The 19667-nt window shown below is 37.2% G+C and overlaps 1 protein-coding gene across 1 annotated transcript; it reads right to left on the bottom strand.

Moving 5' to 3' along the window:
- Window positions 1-2287: 2287 nt before the first annotated feature.
- LOC105049188 (probable xyloglucan endotransglucosylase/hydrolase protein 23) lies at window positions 2288-3670 on the bottom strand. The gene is made up of 3 exons (XM_010928754.4): window positions 3272-3670; window positions 2963-3156; window positions 2288-2863 (listed from the first exon to the last, which is right to left on the bottom strand). The coding sequence occupies exons 1-3, from the start codon at window positions 3527-3529 to the stop codon at window positions 2482-2484; spliced, it is 834 nt and encodes a 277-aa protein (XP_010927056.1). The 5' UTR covers window positions 3530-3670; the 3' UTR covers window positions 2288-2481.
- Between the last annotated feature and the right edge of the window lie 15997 nt (window positions 3671-19667).

The raw sequence follows: 19667 nt of genomic DNA, 5'->3' as shown, positions 1-19667 counted from the left end.
TCAATCCATGAACTCATATTAATAATATGCTCATTACTCATCTCATGACTCTTAAGTTTAGCACTAAAATTTCTCCAATCTCTACTGCCAACATTAACTAGTTTGCTTATACTAGAAACAGAATTAAATAATTTATAATAAAAATAAAATATTCTGTCTAAGTCTTTTGAATAAACTAGCCATCTTCTTTCACGCTTCTCTCCGTTTGCCAACTTTTCAATATACTATGTAGTAGAAAAATATCTTGAAAATTCATATTTAAGAAAATCTATATCATCAATTCTAATTGGACCTTTTTCTACTAATAAATCTCTCAAATTTGTATCAATATTTATCCATTGACTTGGATCATAAATATTTTTAGAAATATAATTATTTAAATTAACCGATTGATTCTCTTCACTATGTCTTTGAAAATTATCTTGAATCTCTTCGTCGACTTCTTCTTGTTCTAATATTTCATTATCATCTAATTCTATAAGATTATTAACTTGTTTATTTAAAGAACATTCATCAATATTTTTTAATTTATTATTTTTATTACTTGTAAAAAATTTATCGAGAGCTTCTTTTTGAGATTATATTAAACTTTCAATTTTTTTTTGAAGCTTTGAATATCCAAATTCATATTTTCAAGTGACATATTTAATTTTTTATTATGAATTATCAAAAAAATATAACTATTACAATTATTTTATATTTCTTAAATAGTCAATACAAGATCAATAATCAAAATTTCTAATTCAATGAATCAAATATTAAATAAAATAAAGATAATATATAATAATATAATATAAATTTCAAATTAAATAAAAAATATATAAAGATTAGAATAATAGTACTCAATTGTTCAATGCTGATTGCAAATGAGAATAATAGCACCCGATTATTGAATGCTGTGTAAAATATGGAGCATCCATTGTAACACTGTTCCACAATATTTCTGTTAATTATCAAAATATAATAATATAAAAAAATAAATAACTTAGATTAGTTTAAAAAAAAAATGATCGTTACTGAGAAAAAACTAATCATTATATTAGATTAATTATCCACTGTTAATCAGTTAATGAAAGCCGGCCGCCACCCTCCTCCTTTTTTTTTTTCGCGCTGTCTCCCACGCTACCGGCCTACCATGTTTTCTCCCCTTTGTAATCTACCACATGTTCCTGATTTCTAAAAAAAAAAAAATCGATGCCACAGGCCTTTCGCCTTCCATTGCTCTGTGACTGTGACCGATCGATCGGCCATCGGCGATCGCTCAGGGCCTCCGGTGAGCGGTGCCATCATCTTCTCGCTCTCGGACCGAGCAGGAAGGGGGGACCTGTCACCTGACCACCTGGGGCAGGGGCCTTCCGAAAAATGAAAAAAAAAAAAAAAATCCGATGTCGTTCGTCTGCTCGCAGGAGCAGGAGCAGCAGGACGAGTGGGGGCGGGGGGCTTCTTAGAAAACGAAAAGAAATCGTCTCAACCGGCTGGGGGACTTGGAGGCAGGCTGCAGGGAGGGGCCTTTTTTCGGGCTCCGGCTTCTGAGAAACGAAAAAAAATCATCTCCGGTGCGCCGAGCGGGCGGGGCGGGGTGGGGGGGGGTGGATCAGTCATCGATAGAGGTGTGGAGCCATGGTGGTCCTGAACCTCCTCACCTTCTGATGGTCTTGCCTTGTCGGATCGGAGAGACCGAGACTAGTAGAGCATGGAGGCGGGACCAGAATGCCGCCATGCAGGGATGTGAGCGAGCAGAGGGCCTCCTGGGGGTGGAGGCCTAAGGCAAGGGTTTCGATAGTTTTGCCCTTCAGCCGTCCCTGAATCAGACTCCATATGTTTAGGTAGATGAGTATAAACTGTAGCATTCTGTACTCTACAGTGAAGATTAGTTGATAAAACAAGATAAAGCCAGACAGACGGGCTTGATGCGCCCTGTTTCTGAGAGAAAGGACGCTTATATGAAGTAAACTATCCTGGTCAAATGCGTGGATGAGGGTGAGAGTACTCATTGCTTGAAAACTACCAGACATCTTCAAACGGGCGTCTATCCCTTCTAAGATTGTTCCTCTCAGGGAAACCACCATTTAGGCTAACTTGGTCCATAAGTTGAAATCCTCTTTCCTGTACTATTATTTGTGCATTGGAAGGTCATGCCCAAGGACGGATGGCTAGTTCTACAAACGAGAGACACACATACTTGATCGTATTACTCTGCTTGCCCTGTCAATGCTTGAAACTATTATTACCCAACGTCCAAATCGATCCATCTAATGTAGATAATATATATACCTCTGGAAACGAGTTCTTGAATTCCAGCAGAACACCTGGTGCTTTTTATTTTAATTCAAGGTACTTTTTTTTTACATGCAGAATATACACAGTGTTTCTGTCTATTAACAGGAAGGACAATAAAAAAAATTAAATGTTGGCGTCCTCATAGAAGAACAAATCAATCAAAGAACGACTATGTGCTTGGTCATAATTCTTATCCTTGCTTCAGGCTATGGAGCATTCTGGTGGGAGGCCCTGAGGGAACCGCTTCAGATCAGTGCAGTAGTTGTAGATCATGTAGTTCTCCTGCGCCCACCTCATCCTCTCCTGGCCCGTGGAATCCAGCTCTTGGTTCCACCAGTCGGATTTCTGCGAATTGCAACTGGAGGTACCGGAGGACCAGATGCAGGCATCGGCATTAAAATTCCTATACGAGGCAGTGAAGGGAGCTTTGGTCCAGTCGGTCTTGACGCGTCCACCCTGTGTGGCCCAGTCATCAGCGTTCCAAAGGCTGGAGTAGATCCTCATGGGTTGGCTCTTTGGAAACGCAACACCCTTGGACTCCATATTCTTGAAGTCTCTGATCGGTGTGCCATCAACCATGAAGCTAAAAGGATAAATAAATCCACGGTGAGCATATATCTTCCAAAGTAATGTATACATAGAACGGGTCTTATTTCGTGGAGAATTAATTTTGATGACTCACATAACGTGTTCGGGGTTCCAGAGAATGGAGTAGGTGTGGAAGTCCTCGGTGGGGTTGAACCAGAGGTGGAACTGCATCTCCCTGTTCCCCTTCCCCTGGGTGAACACATTGGTGTGGAGAGTGTAGGGTTCTCCACTGAGGTTTCCAAGGAACTCGAAGTCGATCTCATCGTGAGTCGGTCCTTGTGAAGAAAGCTGCAGTTCAGGCACAAGTCATACATGATCCATCAGTTACTAGCTAGATCCAACTGAAAAGGGATGTAGCTAGGAAGTAATTTTGTCAAACACAGTGGTCATGATAAGAGCTTACATAGTAGGCGGTGACGGTGCCAGCGGAGTTCCCAGGGACAAGCTTGAGCTGCATGTCGATTTTGCCAAAGAGATACTCGTTCTTGGACTGGAAGCCGGAGCCGGAGGCTTTGTCGAGGGCGAGAGTTAGGAGCTGGCCATTGTCGAGGATCTTGCCACGCCCATCACCCCAGGTGATGTCGAACTCCTGGTAGAAGTTGCCAGCCGAGGCAGTGGCCATCAAAAAGCACGCTAAGAGAGGAAACACTAGTGATGCCATGTTAGCTCTGGTAGAAGACAAGGTATGTAGGGAGGATGACAGGAGTAGCGTTAGTATGAATTATTGAAGGACGAGGAAAGGATGGAAGTTGGTGTTTTGGAGTGGGGAAGTGAGCATGGGGTGTCGGGTTTATATACACATAAGAGGTGGTAAGATTGGAGATGGGATGGTTCTCGAGACGATGGGTTGGCAAATGACTGGGGACGGACGCAAGATGGGGTATGTTTGAGAGAACGCGGCTTGTTAAAGTTGGAGATGGAGAGGAGGGCGGTGATGGTCGGCTTCGCGTGGGGCAACAGCTTTTTTTTTTTTTTTTGTTTTCCGAAGTACGTTACCGTCTAATGGCCGTGCAGTACAAGCGCGTTAGATATGGAGTCCTATGAGTGGTGGTTGGTTTGGCTTTGGATGCACCGACCGCGGATTTGGAGCCACCAGATAACCACTCTTCTGGATTTGTTCTATCAAACCTTTACGTGTGATTACAGTGGACGGGAAAAGAAAATTGAACAATGCCAGCTGCTGGGATAGGAGTTTATCTAGCCCGGAGTTTGCCTGCCAAGTCTGATCCCGGTTTTTAGTCATACACTTGGGGACCATTTTTTTTTTTATTTTTTCAAAACAAATCAGAAAATTACATGATTTGAGTATAAATACAACTATAGAAATCACAAAATAAAATATTCAAAAATTAATTTGGTAGGCCAGCTGGGGAATCCTATAATATAGCTAGTCTTAGTATGGTTAGCTGTATAAAACAACATCCAGTCAACTGCAAGTTTAACTTTTCCATGAATAAGTGAGATTGGTTTCAAAGGAGATCAATATACATATAATCCTCAACAATCCCCTAGAAGATGATGAGATATGGACCCAGTAGATGTTAATGTTTATATTATATAAATTATTCTCTTTCATGCAGCTTTTTTTTTTTTTTAAAAAAAAAGCTTCTAGAAAAACAAAGAGCTTAGAGAACGCGGCTTGTTGAAAGTCGTCGAAATGGAGCGGAGGAAGGTACAGGCCTGGTTCGCGGAAGGCAGCAGCTTTGTCCCTTGTTTCATATGCACACATTTTTCTGAGGTACGTTAGCGTCCCACAGTGATGCGGTACCCAGCGCCTTATACATGGGGCCCCTACGAGTCTGGGTTGGTTCGGCTTTTGATGCACCGACCGCAGATTTGGAGTCACCAGGTAACCACTCATCTGGATGCTCTATTATATCCTACCGTTACGTGTGACAGGGCGGCTTCGTCTTGGTGAATATAACAGCTGTACACATGCACCTTTAAAGGAGGAGTTCCCCACTTTACCAAAAAACAAAAAAAAGAGGAGTTCCCCAGGACGACCGTTGACCATGGGATCATCCGTTTTAAACATCTCTCGTGTCCGATTCACTGCGCTCCGACCTCCCCCAGTCACGCGTTCCACAGATCTCAAAGTGAAATAGGGATGATCCGACGGTCGACGGGGCGAAGGAAAGTGTCCTCGTTTCGCATGAATACAACCGGAATCCTCCAAAAGGGTGTCTCAGCCAATAGATCTCTCTATCTGCTCCCCCTGAGCTGCTTTAAATCTATCGTTTGAGGCCAGCCTCGCGTGGCCAGGCCCAACTAATGCCCACTTGTGAGTAGGCCGGTCAAACCGGTCCTCCAGTCATCTCTGGCAAAACCATGGAAGGCTGGATGATATGGTTTATGATCAACAGTCCCAATCTTTCATTTGGGTGCCCCACAATGGATTTACGATCAATTGGACGTAATAGATTTACATGCCATTGAATTGGAGGAAACCAAAAGCATGCATTGCTACTGTAGCAAGGGACTGGCCCATGTCATCCAAGTCCAGCTTAGTTCTGAGTCTCTGTTTAGAATTGCTATTGGGAGTAATATTTTTGGAGTTTTAAAAAATAGAGCTTTGAAAAAGAAAATTTTTAGAAGTAAAATTTTTATAAAAAGTTATTTACTGTTTAGTAATTATATTTATAAAGTATTTTAAAATTTTAACATATATTTAGTAATTAAAATAAAAAAATATTTTTTATATGATAAAATAACAATAAAAGATATTATATAGTATTGTATAGTCGAGAATCATACAATATAATGTTATATGTTATTATATATTAAAATATTATTATAGTATATTAATATTATAATATTATAATAGATTATCTTATATATTTATAATATAAATATCATTATTTTTTAAAATACTAAATAATATTTCATATAATATAATATAATATAATATTATAATATTATAATATAATAAAATATTATTATAACTATGATGTAATATATAATGTAATATAATATAATGGATTATAATCTAATCAAATAATAAATTATAATATAACATATTATATTATAATAATATAATAATATTATTTTATTATTAAATATTATTATATCAAATTATATTTTTATAATATAATAATACTATGATAGATTATATTATATATTTATAATATATCATAATATTAATTTATTATTATATTATATTATATTTATGGTATAATAATGTACTATGGTATGATATAAGATATAATTATAAGATTTGTTAATGAATCTTTCGGTCATTAAAAAAAATTATTTAAATCAAAACAGCTTCATGACATTAGTGAGAAAGTATTTTTGGAGAAAGCTTCAAAATAAATTTTTTTTCAAATAATTTTTTTTAATTTTCTGATAAAGCTAAAATAATTTTTTGATTTTTTATCAAACTCCACACTTCGAAAGTTTAGCCAAACAGAACCTAAGCCTAGCCCAGACTAATTGGGGGAAGCCTAAGAGTAGTAGGGTTGGGATCTGTTGCCCATATCGGGCCAAGCTCATTGTCAGTCCAGTTAACGCTGGCCGGACGACAGTTGTTTAGGCTTGGAAATGGCCCAACAGCCCAAATTCCTGAGGCCAAGCCCTTTTACTTTGGTGCAAACCATCCCATCGCTGCCCATTTTTCCGGGTTCCAACACCTCTGTTGATGAAGTTTCACTTCCTGCGGCCTATCTTCGTTGGGCTGGGAGAACTGAGGGCATGTTTGGTGCTGTTGTTTGCTTTTCTTTCTTTTTCTTGTCCCCCTACAACCTAGTGAAACACTAAATGAAGGTTAATGTTGAATAAAGTTTCTTCTTTGTTTCCAAAATTTCTGCTAATCCTTTCTTTTATTTCATTTTTTTTAAAAAGTAATAAATTTTTGAATCCAACAGCTTTAATGATATTAACATAATTTCAGAAAATTTCATTTATCTTCTTGGGTTTTCGAGGAAAAATAAAAAAAAGGAAGACAAGGCGGACTTTGATATTTGTGCTGCACCACCTTGTTTCTAAAGGGGGAGATATGCTTTATGTTCGGTAAGATGTGGCTTAGCGGCAGGTCTGGAAGGGCATTATGTTATATTTTCCAGTTACTAAAGCAATTTCCGCTGGGGCCTGTAAGCAATTTCCGCTTTGCCCACCTTGTGCAAGCCCTGCACCAGGTTCAGCTTTTGAGTGCAGGTTCATTAAATAGGTCAGATCTTCTGGGATATGGTTTGGTTGCTTTTAGTTTACTCAGTCTTAAAAACCCACTTTGTTTTGAAACCTTCTTTGGATTACCGCGAATTAGTTATCTAAACTCAAGTAATGCATACTAGAATATTTTTTTCATTTAAACAAACAGCCAATCACATTGCTCTGATGCCAGAGTAGCTCAAAAAATCAAAATATAGAAAATTTTATAAGACTAAGAGACAAACATTATCCTTTCTCCAAATCCAATCGGTAGAATACTTCATCACAAAAGCTGTAACTCAGTTTGCAGTAGTATTTGCTTTCCGATAGATATGTCGTATCTAAACTGTAGCAGTCTGATGGATAGTAGTCCAAACATCCCGAATAAGTGGGTAAGCCTCCAAGTATTTCACCCCTCTTTGGATCTAAGAGATAATGGTAGCAGAATCACCCTCAATATAAATCTTGTCCGTTTAAAGCTGCTGTCTGATGAAAGTGATGTCGGTCCAGACAGCATGAAGTTCTACTTTCGGAACGAAAGATTCAACAAGATAGGAAGTACCAGCAGCCAAAAATCTAGCATCAGAGCCGCGAATGATGAAACCTACACTGCTCTTTCTATCTCTGAGACTGTCATCAAAATTTATCTTGACTCGTCTAGCCCTGCATCTAGTGAAGTAGGTAAAATCTGTAGAGATGGGTATCAAGGAGCTAGTTTCTCATCTCGCATTTATTCAGATTTTGGTTGGAATTTCTCTATTGTTTAAAAAAATATTCTGATCTACCATTTTTCCAACTTTCTATGGTGTTTCCCAAGTGACGTTTATTTGTAATTCTACAAGCTGATCCATTCTTCGTAAAAGAAATACGGCTGATGCTTTTCTTTATCCATTAAAATAAACTAAGGGCATGTTTGGTTGGAGATACGTAGTTGGGTTACGTGGGATGGGAATAAAAATGAGTAAATACATTCAAACTGTTTGGTTGAATTGGCTCACATAGGAAAGTCTCAACCCTCCGAAATTCAATCTAGATTTTCATCAAGTATTCAAATCCTATTTATATTCCGATCTGATTCCATTTATGATCCAAACATGTTGAGAAAAATGATCATTTTAATTTTCAATCTAATTCATTCTGATAAATTATGATTTTGATTCCAATCACAATCAAAATGCAACCAAATAACAGAATGGCAATAACATGCGAATATTTGTCATGTCTCAACCCGATAGACCGAGCTAGGTGTACAACCGATGGTTGCTCATCCTTAAGGTTTAAACCGATCGAATATGCAAGGCCTGCCTTGAATCAATACATAATTACATCAACACAGTGATAAAAGCAAATCCTCTAATATCTTTATTTAATAGAATAAATAAGTCTCCATAACTGATAAGAAACAAAGATCCAATAAAATTAATTTAAAATAATTTTTATTCAAATATAGCTAAGCAAATAATTTTCTAACTCCCATGCTCTTCACTGATCGGTCCCAAGCCTCGAAAGATCTTTGATCTGAAAAAGAAAAAAGATAAAGGGGGTGAGTTTATGGGCTCAGTAAGTTACCAACATCTCTGAGGGATCAAAGATAACTGATTTTTAAAAATATAACAATATAATAGTAAAATATGATAAGATAATTTTTTTTAAAAACATGCCATGCAAATCAGTAAATATCCAAAAGTCCTCTCTTAGTCTTGGGTGATTATGGCTACGATCAGTCCCATGACAAGGTCCGAAAGAGATTAATCTTTGAATAACAAATATGTGATGCATCACTATGTACTAGCGATCAGTCCTAACTGGCTAGACTCAAAAAAAATAGTTCTGATTCACATAGCCATGATTAATCCAGTGATAAGATAAAGACACTAGTTCTGAAATATATATATGTGATGCATTAGCATGTGCCAGCGATCAGCTTCGATTGACTAGATTGGAAGAAATATATTTCTGATATATGGTCAACAATCAGTCTTATTGGCTAAATCCAAATCATAGTCAATTTTCTCATTATTTCCATAATAACTAGTTTTCATAGCATGGTCATACTATTTTTTATAACAATAGTAATTCAAACTTCCACATCTTCTTTTCAAAAAGCAACAGAATATTTTTTATTCAAAAACTGAACATGCATAATTTTTATTTTTAAAAATCATGCAATATTAATTAATCACCTTTCCAAGTATTTCAAAATAGATTTAAAATAAAAAAATTAATTTATTTAACATTGCAGTTTGCAATAATCATATCAGTCACCTTATGCTTGATCCATAGTTTGCATAATTATTTTCATGAGACCATGCATAACATAAATAATTTTTTAAATTCTAAATATTTATATATATTATTTTATAAAATTAATTTAAAATATATGATAAAAATCTTGAAGAATATAGAAAACTTACAGTTGATCAGATTTAAAATTCTATGATCTTTTCAATCCGATCTCTAGATCTGATGTTCTTTTGATGATAAAGGCTCTAGTACAAATAGATGACAAATTTTATTAGTCCTTAATTTAGAAAAAAATAAGATGAATAGAAAGACTTTCAATTTGGCCCGAGTCTTGGTCGAGGTTTGGATCAATTTTCGAGTCAAATCTATGAGATTCGATTGTCCTAGACTCAATCAAATTGGGTCTAACCAATAGGTTAGATTCACCCAAATGTTTAAGTCCCCCTTTCTCTTGTATCCTTCTTTCTCTTTTTTTCTCTCTCTTTCTTTCTTTACCGAATCCAAAACCTCTTGGGGTTTCATGAGGGTCGACTGAAGGGTGGGGGTCAACGGTGAGATAGCCAGAGCGATTTATGATGGCGGCATAGCGATAGCTAGAGGTGGCGGTTCGGCCAACGATGACAGGGGTCCCAAAAGTAATGGAAGAAAGGGCACTACCCCGAAGACATGGTGACAATACCTAAGGCCAGAAAGGAAGAGGAGGAAGGGAGGCCTACCGAAGATGGTGGCAGCGGTGATGACAACACCCGTCGGGATAGATTCCGATAGTATTCCACCCGAAGACTCCCGAAGCAAGGGTTGATGGTTTAGAAAAGAAAAAAAATAAGATTTTAGAGGGAGGTGGGAGGCGGTGCCGCTTCGGGAAGAAGCATGGTGGCCACTGGAGATGGGGAAGAAGGAAGAAGGAGGTGATGGAAGATTTTGTGAGAGATTCGATCAAGAGATGGAGGGTTTATATAGAAAAAGGATGGGAAGGAATAGGGTTGTTTCTCTTCGGATTAAGTTGAATTCCACCGGCATGATCAATCCAGACTCTTTCCATCGGTGCACGAATTCTACTAGGTCATGTTGGGAATAGTATCCTAAAGCCAATCGTTAGTCTGTTGACGGTTGTGCTCCTTTTTGTATTAGTATATAAATTATAAATTAATAAAAATTATTTTGATATTTTTCATCACAAATTGTTTCATCTTCTAATGAACTTCTGTGTTGTGGTGAAGTCCTTAGGACTATTTAGACTCGACAAAGGAGGATTTGTCGTTTAGTCCTTAAACCTGTTCGCGACCAAATGATACATTGTTACCAAGGACAATAACGTTTATCAAGCATAGGTCGTTGTGTGCCATATAGGTTGGTTGTCCTCTTAACCAAGGAGTATGGAGACACTGGTATGGCATACAGGTGAGATGTAAGGGTACATCTGCACTGAATGTGACCGACTCCAGAGCTATTTTTGCTGTCAAGAATTGCTCCGATGGGATATGGATATAACTGTCCCTCCGACTTGAGACCGCCACAGTGACTTGTAAGCAACTCATTGCACTTAGATACTGAACTATCTGAATTTCTAATTCAGTGACGGAAGACTGCTGGGTGTAGTCAAGTACTTGACTTGTTAGTGCGTGTGTCAAGATGGGATTGACCACTCTAGTTCAGGAGCTGTGTACAGTCGTGTTTCAATTTAGCAAAACTTTGACCAAGGTAGTCCTAGTGAGGAGTCACAGGACTGTTTGAGTTGAGCACGATTCAGATGATCTGATCAGGGTTGACAGTTTAATCCTGAGTCGTCCAAAACACAGAGGTCAAAAGGGATGAATTATACAGTAACCATATTCACGTAGGTTCTGAGTGTTGCGATTGTGACTATTCGATCTATCCGGATATTGGGTACCATTGCTAGATAGTCACTTCGATTAGTACAGAAATTGGTTCCTGTGCTACCGACTTAGGTTCGAACCTGCGGGGTCACACACATTAGAGGTTCCTATCTGATCTGATGGCTGATGAAGAGTCCTAATACTCGTGGACTATGAGTCCTACATATCTGAGACTCTGTGATGAAAATCAGGATTCTCTGATCATGAGTCCCATATATTTTGGGTACCGGGGTCAAGAGTCCCACTTGTTTGGGACTCTTCGATCAAGGTTTCATATCGATGGACTTTGATACCCGATTGCCCATCGGATTTGGACTCAGTATTCATAAGAAGTTTAATTAGTGATTTGATCACTAATTAACTCAATTTGATGGAGTAATTATTTTTGGATCAAGTCCAATTGAATTGGATTCAGTTGGGTTTGACCTGATTAGGTTAAGTGTTGACCTAATCGTCGAAGTGGTTTGGTCCCTGATTTGATCAGGGGTTAGGCTTAGTCAATTCCTAATTTGATTAGAATTTTATTGAGCCTAATTAAGTCTAATTATGTTGGGTTTAAATTAGTCTAATTGGACCTAACTTATTTTAATTAAGTTGGTTCAATTAGGTTGATTTAAAATCAAAAACCACTTTGACCTCAACTCCCTGTGCCACCTCACTTCTTCTGCGCTCATTTGAATTCACGAGAGCAACTTCTCATGAATTTTCTCCCATGCAAGGGCCTTCCCACGCCCACACTTGTGCGCCAATTATTTGGATAAACTTGATTTGTTAGCCTTTCAAATTCAAAGGGTGTTTGAATTTAAATGGATAACTTATCCCTTGCGCCTTCTTGCCTTATCCATCTTGTGTGCCACTTATCATACACGAGAAAGAGTTTCTCGTGAAATCTCTCCATGCATAAAGAAGCCACACCTCCTCTCTTCTCACGCGTAGAGTAGATAGGAATGAGTTGGTTGGCATTTGAATTCAAATTCGATTTGAATTCAAATGAGCAACCACTTATCTTTATCCTCTCACGCGGTAAAAATGCTGCAAAGATGCGGTCTTGTATCGTTTTAAAAAGGAGATAAGAGAGGGCATGCGCACAGTGTATCTGAGAAAAAAAGGTGGCATGAGAGAGGTTTCTTGTGTGAGAAAAGAAAAGAAAAAGAGAGAAGAAACAAACAAGTGGGCGCTAGTTTCTTCGGAGTGTACCCTAGGATTTTGGCTTAGGGTTCGAAAAATGAGAACGTAAGCTACGAGTGTCGTGAGCCCACCAAGCTTCAGGGAGAGCATCATCAACCTCTCTACCATCTTTGCTGATGATCTGGAGCATCCAAAGAGTCAGCAGACATCGATCGAAGGAGTTCGATCAACATCGGCCATCAAAAAGGTGCAGTCATGAACTAGCATTCGTGAGGAGCCGATCAGATCGAGAGCTTTGTGTGGATGATCCATAGAGGTCAGACACACTGTATGACTGTATTGTGATGATCAGACCCTCCCGACGGTGATCAGGTTGCGGCGATCAACTATCCATACAAAGATAATGTGTTCTGAACACAGCAGTAAATTATTTACTGTAGAAGTTTGAATTTCAAATTTAAATACATGCATGCTATATATCATATTTAGATCTTAGTGTAGGGTAAACACATGTTAATTAATTATATTAATTAATAATTTTTACTGTAAAATAATAATTTTGAAAAAGTTTTAAAATTACCGTTTTACCCCTGCACTCAAATTTCACTTCAGGTCACTCATGGTCCTTTTCTTCTCCCCCACGATCATGGATTAACAAGGGACATGGTTCCCTTGTTTCACTCAAACTCTCTTCTCCCACCGCACTTCTTCTTCTTTTTTGGCCAGTTCCAATAAAGTCGGCAAGGGTTGCCAACTTCAAGATGAACCAGATCTAAGGGATCGATTCTCACATTCTCCCTCCTTAAAAAAAATTCATTCTCAAAATTGACATACCTGAGTTAAGAAATAGTTGAGGATATGTGGCTCGCATCTTTTTCTCAAGCTCCCATATTGCTTCTCATTCTGTATGGTTGTTTTATTGAACTTTAACATAAGAAATGGTGCGTCGCCTCAAAACTTAATCATTTCTATCAACAACTCGTACTAGCTACTCCTCATACTATAAATCTTCTCTGAGCTGAAGTGATCCAAACTCTACTACATGACTAAAATCGGATATATATTTTCTCAACATGGAGATATGAAAAATATTGTGTACTCCGACAAGAGAGGATGGTAAGACAAGACGGTAAGCTACCACTCAAACTTTTTTCAAGATTTCAAAGAGATCCACATATTTAGGGCTTAGTTTACCATAAATTGCAAATCTCATCATGCCTTTAGTGGGGAACACTTTAAGGAATACATGATCTCCCACTTAAAATTTTAGTTCTCTTCTTCTATTATCAGCGTAGCTCTTCTACCGACTCTGAGCTAAGTGAATTTACTTTTTGATAAGCTAGATCTTATCCATTATTTATTGAATAATGTCTAATCCCAATAGCCTTCTTTCATCAACATCATCCCAACATGCAGGGGTCCAACATCTTCTTCCATACAAAGCTTTAAAGGAAGCCATCTGGATGCTAACTTAATAGCTGTTATTATATGCAAACTTCACTAGGGATAAATGTTCATCCCAAGATTCCTTTAAGTCTATTACATATGCCCTCAATATATCTTCCAATGTTTGAATTGTTCTCTCAGATTGACCATCTGTTTTAGGGTGGAAGGCTGTATTAAATTTCAACTTAGTCTTCATAGCTTAATGTAAACTTCTCTAAAATTAAGAAATAAATCTTGTGTCCCAATCAGACACAATGGATACTGGAGTACCATGAACTTTCATAATTTCATCTATGTATAACTTGGCCAGTCTTTTCAAAGAAAATCTGACTTTGATGGGTAAGAAATGTGCTGACTTGGTCAACCGATCCACGATTACCTAAATAGCATCATATCCTTTGAGAATCCTTGATAGTTATGTAACAAAATCCATTGTTATGTGTTCTCACTTCCAAATTAGAGTTGCAAGGGATTGTAGTGGTCCAGCAGGCCTCTCATGCTCAGCTTTCATCCATTAATAAGTCAAACACTAAGCTATATACTGAGCTATTTTTCTTTTCATCCCACTCCATCAAAATTTTTTTTTGAGATCTCTATACATTTTTATACCTCCAATATGTACTGTGTAGGTGGAGTTATGAGCTTCCATCATGATTTTTCTTCTCAGTTCTGTATTATTTGGAACACAATGTATGTATCACCAAACCTCAAAGATCCATCATCATTAATTCTGAACTCAGATGTCATATTAGATTATACTTTATCTCTGATCTTTTATAATTTTAGATCATCCATCTGAGATATTTTGATTCTATTAATTAAGATAGGTTGCACACTAAGAGCTACAAGTAGGGCTTCAGAATTGTACAGTTATACCTCAACATCTAGACCTTTTAGATCCTAAAAAATCTCTACATTAAGGCTGTTATACTACTCACAGACTTCCTACTTAAAGCATCAACTACCACAATTACTTTTTTAGGATAGTAATTGATGGTCAGATTATAATTTTTGATCAACTCTAACTACCTTCTCTATCTCAAATTCAACTTTTTTTATGTGAAGATATATTTGAGGCTCTTACGATCTGCAAAAATTTTATATGGTACTCTATACAAATAGTATTTCTAAATTTTTAAGACAAAAACTACTGCTGCTAGTTCCAAATCAAGGGTTGGATAGTTCTGCTTATATGATTTAAGATGTCTTGAGGCATATGCTACTACCTTTATGTTTTGCATAAGAATACATCCTAACCCCCACTACAATAGAACAGAGTATTAGCGATGCAAAAAATTCATCGCTAATACTAGATTTTCATCGGTAAGAGTTATTAGCGATGAAATTATCGTCGCTAATATTTTATCATAAATAATGATGTCATTGATAATTTTTTATGATGAAAAAAAATTTTCATCACCAATAATCAATATTATTGATAAAAAAATTTTATTGTTAAAAAATTTTTTTTTCTAAAAACTATTCATGATGAAAAATTTTCATCCTAAAAAAATAATTTGTGACAAATTATTACATTTCTAATAAAAAAATAATTTAAAAAATTATTTGTGATGAAATACTTTCATCACTATTAATTTAATTAAACATTTTAATGAAATTAAAATTTATAAAAAAAATTAACGATGTAAAAGTTTTATCGCAAAAATGATAATTTTTTATGGATATTTTCATCGCTATTAAATTAACAATTATTTATGATAAAAATATGTTCATCACTAATAATTTAATATAAAATTTTAATAATTTTAAATTTATTAAAAAAATTATTTATGATCAATTATTTTCATCGCTAATAAGTTTTTTGATGACCAAAATGTCATCAAGAATAATTTCATTGTTAAAAATTTACACATAATTTTTTAAAAATAATTTATGAATATATATTTTTAATTTATATTTATAATATTTTTTTATTTATAATTTATAAAATAAAAATAAAAATTTATATAATAAATTTATAAATAAATTTTATTATTTTATTATATTAAATTAAAATTATAAGAGATCTGAAATAAAAATAAAAAGTAACATAAACAGACCGTCAAGTGTCAGCATCTGCAAAAGAAGAACGGGTTGGGAAAGGAGAGTGCTCGGAAGAGCTCAAACCGGCCTGCTGCTACCTCATCAGCTGCATCATCCACTCTATCTGTGCCATCCGCTCCATCATCTGGGTCTGGAGCAGCTGATACTCATCGATACGTGCAGCCAACTCATCAGCTCACTACTCTGTCCGCTGTCGATCCTCAATTGCCTATCTCTGTATCTCCACCAACCGAGCATCACAGGCAGCATGGATGTCAGTCCTGGACGAGCATGAGGATGAGGAAACAATGATCTCATGTCTTAGACCCCTAACATAATAGGGTCTCATACCAAACACCTGATCACAGATCTCGTCATCTATGGGTACAGTCGAGCCTTCAAGGGTAGATAGAGATCTGATACCTATCATACGATCCTAAAAATTAAAGTTATAGCTATTTTAATTTTGTACTAAAAATCAAACTGCGAATGAAAAAATAATTGAAAAGACTTACAAAAAGCTCCTGGCTCCCCGTTGTCCACTCTCCTGACCATCACTGGTGGGTCCGCTGATAGATATCGATCCTACCAGGAAGCTTACCACTCTCTGCATCTCTTTGCAATTTGAGAATAATTAATTAAAAAAATTTTAAATAGTTAGAAAGCTAAAATATGCTAATTAGAAATTACTTACCATTTCTTCATATGACGAACGAACAACCTCGAACCCTCACAATGCGATATGATCTGTCTCATCTACTTCACGATGTTCTAGGCATATCGTCTCTGTACAGTTAGTAGTTAAATTAGTAGGTAACAAACTGAATTTAAGAATAAATGATTCAATCATTAAACTCTAAAAAAAAAAAGTTTTGATGTACAACCTGATATGCTGGATCCTCGTAATGTCAGCATACGAGAGCCCAATCATCCATAGTGATGCTATCATACGGCTACTACCACGGTGCCTCTACCCTATGGTCTTGCATCACATGGTACCAGTGCTGATGAATGCGATGGTGATACTCCTTGAAATGCAAGCAAAAATGAGTATCCATAGCTCACCGCACATGATCTTCCTCAAAATCAATAATATCAAATACACCCTGCCAATAACAAATATTAAAAAAATATTATGCTAATTAAATATTCATAATATAATTTATTTTACCTGTAACTGGATGTAGAAAATCTTTCTCTGAGTTCGTCTAATGTGATGCCAATTGAAAAGCATCACGGGGACATAACTATGGCATATGATGCCTAGCTCAATCTGCCATGGCTCGCACCATTCTCTAATGGGCCTGGTGTAACTGGATAGTATCTCAATATGGAGACACTATCCCGGGTGCTCGCATCTCCAACACTCTAGAGTGAGGTTCTTTGATAGATCTCACCCTCATCTCACTACCGGTGGAGACTGGCCTGAAACAACAATAAATAAATCATTAGTATGATAGCTATCCAAATAAAAAATTAAATTTTATTATATAAAAAGTATAATAATACCACTTAAATCCACCTCACTCGAACCTGCCTCACTGGGACCTGCTAGTGCAGGACCCTTTGGCGACTTTACTGGTGTGGCAGTGGAAATGGGTGAAGGCGCTTCAGCCTCAAGGGTAGGCTGCGAACGCGAACATCATCGTCTGTCTTCTAGTGCCATACCTGCAATTCTTGATATATAAATAAATATAATATTAAAAAATAATAATAATAAATAAATTGTATTCTAATGAATAGAATTATATTGCATACCATTATTGCAAGAGAAGATTCAACAAAGAATATAGATCTACTCATCAATATTCGTATCTTCCTTGATGTGTAGATCCTCCTTCGAATCACAATAATCGACTAATGTATCATTTTTTATCTCATCATCATTTATGAGCGGATCGTCACCCTCTGACTCATCAAGATTAAATATAAAATTAGCTTCAACTTTATTGGATGGCAGATCAGCCCTATTCAAAGGAATTGTTACAAGTTTTTCATCAATAAGAAACTCGGCTAATATTTGTTCTTCCTCTTGAAAAGCTTCTTCTTCATGTAAATCTGAATTTTTATCCATCTCTAGTTGGATTGGTATGTCATGTACGCCTCTAGGTGTTATTCCTTATACGACATACCAATTATCTTGATACTTTAGATCCTTCAAATATATTACTTGTTTCGCTTGAGTTGCTAATATATACGACTCATTCTGGTGCCATGTTCGTGCAAAGTTTACACTGATAAAGTGTGGATCGATATGAATATTGATCTTTTTATTGATAATATCTCATCATTCACACTAAAATAAGAATACAGAATTACTGGACCCATACTTCAGTTCTATGATATCTATTAGTACAACATAATATTCAATCTCTTTTTCTCCTTCATATCCTATTGTAGCAATCTCACTATTCTGGATCCGTCGTTGTATCTTAAGCTTCTTGTGTGAAATCTCATTCCTTCAATGATACAGGATGCGTAGTGGTTAACCTTTCGATCGGGGCCACATGCTAAATCATACAACTTATCGGTCACACCATCTTCTTTATTGAAATACTTATATTTCATCTACACCATAACATAAAAAATTATGTTAGTTCAAATAATTATTTCTATAATTATTAAAAATAACGTATTACTAGTACAACTTACAAAGTCTCCAAACTATTTTATAAATTTTCTCCTATATCGATCATCAGCATTCGTATTATTCTCTCTGGATAGTATACTCTTGTGCTCACTGCAACAAGTCATGATTTTTAATTTTATATCGATATAAAAAATTTACTTAAAATATTAAATAATATGCTTAAAATATTACAAGTCATGATTTTTAATATCACCCACCCCACGCCGTCCGGACTCGGACCCCACGACCTCCACTCCTGCAGTGCCGCCACCATCACCCACCCCCCATGACCCACCCGTCGCGGTGCCACCACCCCCTGCGACCTAGATTCCAACTTGGATCCTGATCAGATCTCGATCTGGATCCCAACCTGGATTGAGATCTCGATCCGAATCCCGACCTTGATCCAATTCAGATTGTAATCCGGATCCGAATCGAATCCTGATCTAGATCCTAGATTAGACAATTCATATGCATTAAAAATTCATCAAAGGATTCAGCTAATCCTAATTAAAACATTAAATCATAATCATAATATTTTATATACATTAAATTATAAAAAAATATACATTAAATTATAACAAATAAAAAAATATGCATTAAATTATAATAAAAAATATTTTATTATTAATTAAATAATAAAATATTTGATTAATATTTTATTATTTTATTATTTTTTTATTTTTTCTCTCATTTCTCCCTTCCCTTCCTCCCTCTCCGCCCCGACTGACCTTCCTCCATTGGCAGCAAACCCACACCCACCCCCCTCCAATGCACCACCCACGGCCTCGCCCCACCCATCGTGCCACTCCCTCCATCCTCCGACCCCCTGGCCCCCATGTTGCCCCCGACCGCCCACACCCACCCCAAGAAACCTCCTCCACCCTCTGGCCCCCCAGCCCCCTGTAAGCCCCTCCGCCTTCTGGGCACTCAACCCTCTGTGCCATCGTCCCCCCAACCCCATGACACTCAAACCTCGTCCAAGATGCCATCGTCCCCTCAGTCCCCACCGTCGTCCCCCTAAGTCTTGGCTCCTGCGCCTACACCCATCATCACTAGACGGACCCCTGTGACCCACCCCCCCTCACTCCTCCCCACCCCGACGAACCCCACGGCTCCCCCCACCCCCATTGGCATCGCTCCTTCACACCCTACGGCCCCCCTTCCCCACGATCAGATCCCCTCCTGCCCCCTCCCCCCCCCACCGGCGGCTCCGTGCTATATCAGCCACTGACACGTGCCAGTGGGGGTGCCGGACGTTGCTCGTCGGTGGCCTGATCAACCAA

This window comes from Elaeis guineensis, chromosome 7, assembly GCF_000442705.2.
Source record: "Elaeis guineensis isolate ETL-2024a chromosome 7, EG11, whole genome shotgun sequence".
Classification (NCBI taxonomy): Eukaryota; Viridiplantae; Streptophyta; class Magnoliopsida; order Arecales; family Arecaceae; genus Elaeis; species Elaeis guineensis.
Note: the sequence above shows the minus strand (reverse complement) of the source record. Positions and strands in the feature narration are given on the sequence as shown.